Genomic DNA, 9,081 nt, shown 5'->3' with positions numbered 1-9,081 from the left:
CCTAAATGTTACACACTGGACCTTCTGAATCTGAATGGAGCTTTATGTCTGATGAATACTCTAAGTACATTTTGCTGATAATATTAATGTACTTGAGTTGAGAGAAATTTGTACTTGTAGCTCTGAGTGCTTCCACCACTTCTGCAAAAGGCTCACAGAGATCATCTTTGGAAAAATATATGAGGCATGCATGTCAAAGCTGATATGACCAAACTAACATACAAAGCATCTTAAAAAGCCCAACCTGACTCTATGTGCGTGTGTACATTGTGTGCATGACAGGGGGGGTTGTATTGACCTATATACGTAAGCAGCACATAAAGGGATGGAGTGAGCGGCAGACGAGGGCAGGCTGAGGGGATTGTTCGTTCTCAGAGACACTCTGTGTCAGCCTGTAAGCTGCTCCAGCTGGACTCCACACCCACTCGCCTCTTACATAACCTCATACATTCCTCCTCCATATGCTCTGTATGGAACGAGCACATACTGATTGTGGTGTGGCGTTCACTGCCGATGGCAGAGTGGCATGCTCTATGAGGTTTGTGAGTGTGTAATGCAGTGGGTAGATTAGTGTTTTCTCCAGTGAAAAAAATAAAACAGGCCTTATTGTGCTCTAAGTGAATTCATTATTTTCTCCTCCCATCTGAGAAGACTAAGTTTCACCAGTAAGGAAGCTCTTTGTAACAACACACAGATTGATTCTATTTCCCAAAACAGAGAATACAGAGCGATCAGTCAGGCCCAGGTCTTATCATAAAGTGGAGGGGAAGAGCAGGGAGGGGGGATGGTGCCTCTGTGTTGTAGGGGTTCAGTGGGAAAGCCTCCGTCTAAAAGGGAACATGGTGTTCCCAGCTTCACGTCTGAGTCTCCAGGCTAACAAGACAAAAGATCCCAGGCTGAAAGATTGGACAGCAGCTTTTATCTGAAACCAGACACCAATACTTAATACACAGGATTTAAAGTTGGGATCTTTTGAATCATATTACAGTTAAATACAGAGGCCTTGTTCAAATGTTATAATAATAATATAGGAACAGTTTGACTGTAGAGAAGTCCACAGTACCAGTGGTGTATTCAGATCTTATTATTACCTCAATATAATAATACTCTATTTAAAGAAATCCGATTGATGCAATATTGACTCAGAACAACCACAAAGATACGAAAAATCACCACAGAGACACAGCAGGGCAGGGTGTCTCGCTCCAGTGTAGCGGGGTGGGTGGCCTTTTATAATGTCTGAGTCCGTCGGACATGTTTCTCATAATACAGCATTTTGGGGGTTTTTCTGGTTAGTACCAGTATTTACTGATATTGCATATTTCAACCACTATAATGTTTAATGGCCAAGAACCGAGGGCTTTAACCTGATCTTAAACATTTGTAGTGTTTGCACCCATTTAAAAATTTTATAAGTTGGCCTATCCAGAACTGCCCTCAGTTCCTTAAATGCTGCATAAAACTAATCACTTCCTCTATGCTTGACCTAGACTTCAGACATGAATAAAAATAGAACTACTTATTGATTAAAGCTAAAGCCATCAGACATTAGGTGAAACATTAACATCCTAACTGATAGCAGTACAAAGTTCACACAAGGTTAAACATAAACAAAAACAAGATGGTTTTTCTTATTTGGTGGATCTGTTTCTAGTTCTACATTGTACATCCTTTCTATTAACTATATTCTTAAACAGCCCTGGAAAGAATTTGCTGACTGCATTACTTTCTTAAGGTATTAAATCATCCATAGGGGAGCGACTTCATTATGGGGTTATGGATATTATCCTCACACTTTCTGAAGAAGCCTGTTTTCTTCACGGAGGTTTTCTGCTACCACGCTGCTCTTGTGCTGTTCAGGGGACGTCAAACACACAGAAATGTTAACAACATCAGTGTTAATGTTAACAACATCAGTGAGTGTGCTGGTTCTCATTACTTCTGCAGCACAAGGCAGCATATTGTAAGTCTGAGCCCTGTGCCATAATGTGGGCTTCACCATCTTTCACATGAGACAATTTTACACCACGGCAATGCCTAGCAACGCATGTGGGCCACATACATCACATTACACAACAACAAACCTGTTTTAATCACAAACAACCGTTACCGTGGGAGCAAGTTAAACACCTACCGGAGGGCTCCTTCAAGTTCAGTTGATGGAATGTAATTAAGTACATTTACTCAAGTTCTGCACACTTAAGAACAGCTTTGAGGTACTTTTACTTTGAGTATTTCTGTTTTATGCACTATATTTATTTGGCATTTGTAGTTACTAGTTACTGTGAAGAGCAATATTTTTTATACAAACCTACAATCAGTGGTCACTTCATTAGGCACACCTCTGATAAAAAATAATGATTCAAATAATAATACATTTGGTTTAGATTAACAGTGTCAGAGAGACGTTAATTCAGCTGTTTATCGGCAGATAAGAACGTTGATATGAAATTATTGTCTTTTGTCTTTTTTACATCTAATGCCAATTTGTTCCACAATATCTGCACATGGCAGCTACACTATTGTTAGGTTAAGATTGGGGTTATGACAACTTAACTATGGTTACGGTGTGTGTAGGTTTAGGCAACTAAAACACTAAAGCAACAACAAGGAATTTTCATTTTGTGTTGATTCTGGCGGCCCCTGTGGACAGAAGTGGTAGTGTTTCTACCGCCTTGTTTCATTGATTTAAAGGGGAATTCGACTGAATCCAACACAGTGGTTGGTATTAATAATGGTCCTGTTTGGTTATGCAGGTTGTATTTTATAACCAGTTAAAAAGTACTTGTAGTTTAAGTTTAAGGTTAGGAAAATATCATGATTATAATGAAAAGACAAACTTTAATTCCACATGAACTGGACCTAAATTGTGAGGTGTGGAATAGTTTGATATGAACATAATTAAAAGAAGGTCTAGGCAGGAGGTTCAATCTTTACCTTGAGAATACATGTGTGATCACATATGATAAATTCTTTCCACCATATCCAACAGCCACCAGAACAAATTACATAAGATATGGTCAAAAGCTCTGGAAAAAAATAGATATTAGTGAGATTGTTTGTTAGTGGTGGTGTTGTACTTGACTGTAACGCATCACAGTGAGGGGTGTTTTTAATGTTTTATCCATGAATTTATGGCAGATCATAATACTTCTTCCATCACTGCCAGTAAATTAAAAGCATGCTGGAGGCCTCTTTAAGTTACGCAAATGTTTTATCAGTTCCATCCAAATTCACTTACAGTTTCAAGCTGAGATGTATTTGTCTCTTGATTTCACAGTTAACTCAGAGGTATACTGAAACATGCCTGGATATTAAAGCAAACAATAGAGTGAGGTGTTTACTCAGGGAGCAGTGCTGTTACCATAGAAAAGTGCAGAATATTCTGGGTGACCAGGTGATAAGAGCAAACAGACGGTAGGTGTGGCAGCCAGGTATATATTGCTGATGTAAGTGCAGCTGCACTGCTGAAAAGATACAAACCTTCATTTAGAATCACATTATTGACCCTTAGATGTCACCTTACAACAGCTGATTGCCTTCCTGTGTCAGGTTGACTGGACCTACCTCGTAAAGTGATAATCTCTGCTCTGTCTGGTTGTCTAGTGCTTTATCCCTGTCAGGTAGGAGATTTTACAGCCGTTAAGCAACAGAGAGTGCTCTGCCAGAGAAGGCGCAGCAGACGCTGCCGTTGTCTCGCCAAGTCTGTGATCACGCAGCCTCATGCTGGCAGGCCGGGTGGGGCAAAGACCTGCCAACCACACAGAGTTTCAAGAGGCCTTTCAACACCAAATGTCTCCTATGTCCCAAGATATGTCAGTCACATTGCACTGAACTCAAAAAACCCTTGCAACACGCAGCCCTGACAAAAATATCAGACGTATAAACAACTGTTTACATTAGGTTTTGGGTTTTTATTAAGCTGTAAGTGTCTTGCATGAGCAGATTTCTTGTTGCACATAAAATATGATTTATTATGGATTTTGAAACAGTGTGCACGATGAAACAGCACATCCTGCTCACAACTCTGGAGCCATTTCAAGTCTGCAGTGAACTAAATGGCTGCAACCATTTGCTCTCATGTTTCTTAAGACATTAATGTGACTTAGTTGACTTGTGCATCCCGGCAGAATATCAATGTCATGGTTCAAGCCCTTTGAGATCTGTTTGATCAGAGTGTGCAATGACAAGTACAACTTTAACAGCTATAAATTTGAAGAGATATCACTCATTTACTGCCAGACATAACTCTAAAACAAATAATTTATAAGTAGCTTTTATAACATATTTTATCCAGAAGAATATTACCAGCAGCTGAGACAGTTCCTGGTGTTGAATGAATAATTCAACATTTTGGTAAACACCTGGAAGAGAGTTTAAGAAGAAGATTAACACCACTCTCATATCTGTACATTAAATATAAGGATACAGTCAGCATGGAAACATCTGGCTCTGTCTGAAGGTAACCTTAAGCTCACTAATTAACACATAAACAAAAAACTGAAGAATAAAATCGACAATGTCTTTTTTAATCCAGCACATAAAACAGAAAATTGTCATTTTTACACTGGTTTTTGTACAAATTAAACAAACTAGATGCAACGTGTTAATTACTGAGCTTTAAAGGTGCTGGTAGGGGAATTTTGTTACTCTTGGACAGAGTAACAAAAGCCTTTTCCCTTTCTGTTCATGCTAAGCTAAGCTAATCAGCTGCTGGCTGCAGCCTTATATTCATTGGACATATACGTATAAAAGTGGCAGCTAAAAGAAGCTGATTTGCCCAAATATTTACTTTAATTTAGGACTCAATGATAAATTAAATGACAAGTAAATAAGTAGATCTGATTGCTGTATTTTAAAACACGGTTTCTATTCACGTTCACAGTCTGGCCAGCTGTCACCAGTTTTGTTGACCCAGTTTATCTGAGTGGGCTGAGGCACACTGACCAGCAGAGCCATTTTGATTTGCAGCCATTTGTATGGTCCATTGTGAGTGGAAAGAGAGGAGGACTGCAGCCTCACACCACAGGGCTCACACAGCACTTTTTATGCAAACTCTCATCCCTGGCGTGCTCGCTGCTGCTGGTCAGAGGTTCACCAGTTTGTTTGACCATGTCTGCCCTCAACTCGCTTCCTGGATGCCCTTCATCACACTACAATCTCTTAATCACCGCAGTGCCTTTGAGAGAAAGAGAGAGAAAAAAAACCCTGTTGCCACCGGATTGGCTGCTCTTGGTGGAGCTGTTGCTATGGGGAGGGATTCACTCAGTGATGGATAGATGTGGCAGCTGGTGGGGGCAACCAGTTTTGAGCAACATATTTATCAATTTAATGTTTCATTTATACTCCGCTGCCATCATGTTGAATGTGACAAAGCTGCAGAACTGTGTGATTGATATCCTCCAAATCTCCACAGACTCTTAGAGGTTTTAAAGATCATGTTCTTTGTGCCACCAGGGTGCCATTTATTTTTTTTTTGTCAAGTTTATTGTCTCACCCAAATAAAGTCTTATCACTTCTGATGGGGCAAAGCACTTTACAGCTTTTATAGCTGTCTTTCAGTTTTTATTCCCACTGTTTGAGCTGATAAGTGAACTGTAAATGTCAGCAAAATTATTAGATTGAGATGAGAAAGGACAAAAATAGATTGTGGGCTGACGGGGTTTGTTACATCCTGGCACAATGTGTTTGACAATATAAGCACAATAGCATTTAAATGTTACAGTATCTTGTAATTTGTCTTTAAAACAAGCAGATTTTTGAGGAAAAGATGTTCCAAAGCCACTGTTGCACTTCGCACTTCACTTTTAGAAACTCAGTTTGTAATCAAGCCATTTTCTGGACAAAATACTCAACTAATGAAGTACAGTGCTTACACAGAGCAGGTGCATTTGAAATGCTACAAAAACACTGCAGGTGATTTGCCTGTGAGCACTACCATCCATTTGCATTAAACACCAATGATATGAAAAGGTGTCAAGTTATCAAAGCCATCAGAGCCATGACCTCTTTTACAACACTACTTTTCTATCTTCTGAGTTAAGCACTTTTAAATCTCTCAACGCCAACATTACATAAAGCTGCTAAACTACATGAAAGAACAGAGGGTCAGGTAACTTGTCATTTGCATGTTACTGCATGTAACAAAATAAAATAAACAGCACTACTACACATTTCTGCACAGCTTCAAGCTCTTTACAACAGGTTTGTTTTTGACTGAGCTGCTTTGAGGCATTACCAACATCCTTCCTGTTAGGAGTGAGAAGTGACAAACAGGAAGACAACGTTAAGTTTCCAATTATTTATTTCAGTTTTATCGCATGTCTGCTTCAATATAAAATTGGTTTTGAAATATCCAAGGACAAACAAATGAAATCATTTCATCTTGAATGATGAACCATTTAAGCAGTCAGACAATGGGGAGGTAACTGAACAGGGCATGAGGGTATACAAAAAGTCAAGGCACGCCATGTTACAGTAATACCAGGTGGAAAGATTTAAAACCTCTGCAGATATACAAGAGCCCTTCAGCTCAGCATTACAATGTTTTACAGGAGGGACAGAATAACCAGCATTCAATTTCTCCTACAGTCAGAAACCTTCTTTTATTCACAATCTGGTGGCAAATTCATGTTCAAACTTGAAAATGAAAAGACAAAAAAAAAAACAAAAAAAAACAAGGGAGGGCAAGGTTCTGCATAAACCAGAGCTGTGCTTCATCTGGACTTGGGACAGATTCAGTAAACCTCCACCAAGCACCAAGCGTCGACCTCAGGCAGAGGGACAGGTGCAGGTGTCACCGGTTTCAGGTATGTTTGGTCGGTGGAAGAAAAGGGAAGTTGGAGTGTCGCTACTCAGGAGTGAGAGAAGTCGTAAAGTGGTTACCCTGGTCAGTTCCCTGTCCATTGAGATCTATTAGGAAGAGATTGGGGGCTCTTCTCAACACATCCCATTGTGCAAGTCAAGCAGTCCAGGGGTGGGGTGGGGGGGGCCGAAAGAGAGAAGACAGACAGTGACTTCTATCTCATGAAGTTTCCCCCTCCGATTTCTCTCTTGTATCTGTTGGTGAGGTGGTCGGCTTGCAGCGTGAGCTTGGACAGAACTCCAAACAGTCCTCTGAGGTGATAGTGAAACTGGTGCTCCAGGTCCGAGTTGTCATCTAGCAGCAGGTCTCCGGTGACCGGCTGCTGCTCCTCCTGCTTCACAGCCATCTCCAGGAAGCTGGCGCCGCTGCTCATCTCCCTCTTCAGCAGACCCCACTCCATGTCGTTCTTTATGGACTTGAGGAGCAGGTAGTGCTCGTACATGTCCCTCTGCTTATTGGGACACGGCGGTTCGTGATTGTTGTTGGGTTCCACCTTGCTGGCCGCCTGCTCCTCCAGCGGCACGTCCCGCAGCAGGCTCGGCACCATGATGGTCTCGTCCATGTTGTTGGCAGCTGCTATGAAGCGGTGCATGACGTTGATGAGGGAGTGCTTGTTGCTGGCTGAGTCGCTGCTGATCTGCATCATTTTGAAGGCTTTGGGATTGGCTTTGTTACAGTGTAGAGCTGGCAGGTGGGGCTGCTTAAGGCAGAGCTGCTTGGTGTTCTTTAGGAGGTGGCTGATCTGCAAGAGGAAGAGAGGAAACATGAGGATGCAGGAAAGGTGCACAGCGGAAAGGACAAATAAGGAAACATAAAAAGCTAAAAAGAAATCCATGCATGGTGCACTTTGAACACATTTACACATTCAGCATGGACACAAAGGCAACCAATCCATCTCTCACACACACACACACACTAGAGTACAGCGAGGCTGCAGGAAATATGATGAAACAGAAGGAGCTCGTTTCTCATCTCGTCCACAGAGATGATCCACACTTTAAACACCCACAATTCATGTCAACATTAACATTAACAATCTCCTTCCTCTCTGCCGCATTGTAATGCACGAATTACTTCATTATGACCTTGACTTCCTGATATTACCAACCCCTACACAATATCCGCGTCAGGGAGCTTGAATAGCCGAATAAAAGAGGATGTACACTGACCTGAACCACGAGGTAAACCTGAGAAAAAAGTTTTGTTGGCGTGATGCTTAGATAAATCAAGTCTTCTCAGGCTCCACACACACCACCCGCCGTGAAGGAAAGTACAAATTTCCCCAACCGACTGCCGGATGGAGCCTGCTTTTATACCGGAGAAGCCGGGTTGGGGTGGAAGGAACCTCTAAAGTCCGCCCTCTTTGTGTTTCTCCATCGAGCCGATTGGGCCGCAGGGAGGATGTGGGCGGACTCTCACAGCATCTGATCCAAAACGGACCAGTAGGACATCAAATCACAGCTGCCAGTCAAATGTATTTTGTCGAGGGCTTGTCTGCAATTAGCTGCACCCTATTTACTCCTCAGCGTTTTCCAGGCCGTTTGTAGCCTGAAGGCAACACTGATGCAAGTTGGCACGTTGAGCGTCAGGTGCGCACTTTACCTGTTTGTTGTTTTTGGGGGCTTTGTATTAAAAAAAAAAAATCTAATCTAATGATGCGACAGTCACTGTTGAGTTTGAGCTGTTTTAGTCGCTATTAACCTCCCAGCCACTGTATCTACAGCTGCCTCTGTTTGTTAGGTTACACAGCACCGCCACCTGGTGGTTGGGTTGTGTTTGTTGAACAGAAACAACACGTTAATATCAAATGTCACATATTAAAAGGCTCGGTTCCTCTGCAGTATGTATGTGTATATATATATATATATATATATATATATATATATACCTGACTTACCGGATGGGCTTCAGTTTGATTTAAGGTGTCACTGATCCTTCAGGTTTATCTGCCACAACAGAAGCGAGCAGTGCTGAAGATAAGAGCAGCCCAGGTTATCTAATGAAGTTAATTACATACTGGAGGCAGCAGTGTTGGTGTGTGCTTGTTGGCTTACTGGGACCATCCATTAATGTGGACCAGCTACACTGTGATCCTCCTGCCCAGGACGAAGTCCAAATATTCTGCTGAGAGACAGGACAAAGGACCTCACTTTGAACATTTTCTTAAGAACTTTAAGGGTTTAATTATCTACTTATTTACAGGTTAAATGACAAAG

At 41.5% G+C, this 9,081-nt stretch overlaps 1 protein-coding gene across 1 annotated transcript; it reads right to left on the bottom strand.

Annotated features, from left to right (window-relative positions):
• Positions 1–6,286: 6,286 nt before the first annotated feature.
• mid1ip1l (MID1 interacting protein 1, like) lies at positions 6,287–8,289 on the bottom strand. The gene is made up of 2 exons (XM_035668853.1): positions 8,035–8,289; positions 6,287–7,607 (listed from the first exon to the last, which is right to left on the bottom strand). Exon 2 carries the CDS (start codon positions 7,509–7,511, stop codon positions 7,020–7,022), a length of 492 nt encoding a protein of 163 aa, XP_035524746.1. The 5' UTR covers positions 7,512–7,607; positions 8,035–8,289; the 3' UTR covers positions 6,287–7,019.
• Positions 8,290–9,081: the final 792 nt, after the last annotated feature.

This window comes from Morone saxatilis, unplaced genomic scaffold, assembly GCF_004916995.1.
Source record: "Morone saxatilis isolate NCDOM2014 unplaced genomic scaffold, NCSU_SB_2.0 Contig22, whole genome shotgun sequence".
Taxonomy (NCBI): domain Eukaryota; kingdom Metazoa; phylum Chordata; class Actinopteri; family Moronidae; genus Morone; species Morone saxatilis.
Note: the sequence above shows the minus strand (reverse complement) of the source record. Positions and strands in the feature narration are given on the sequence as shown.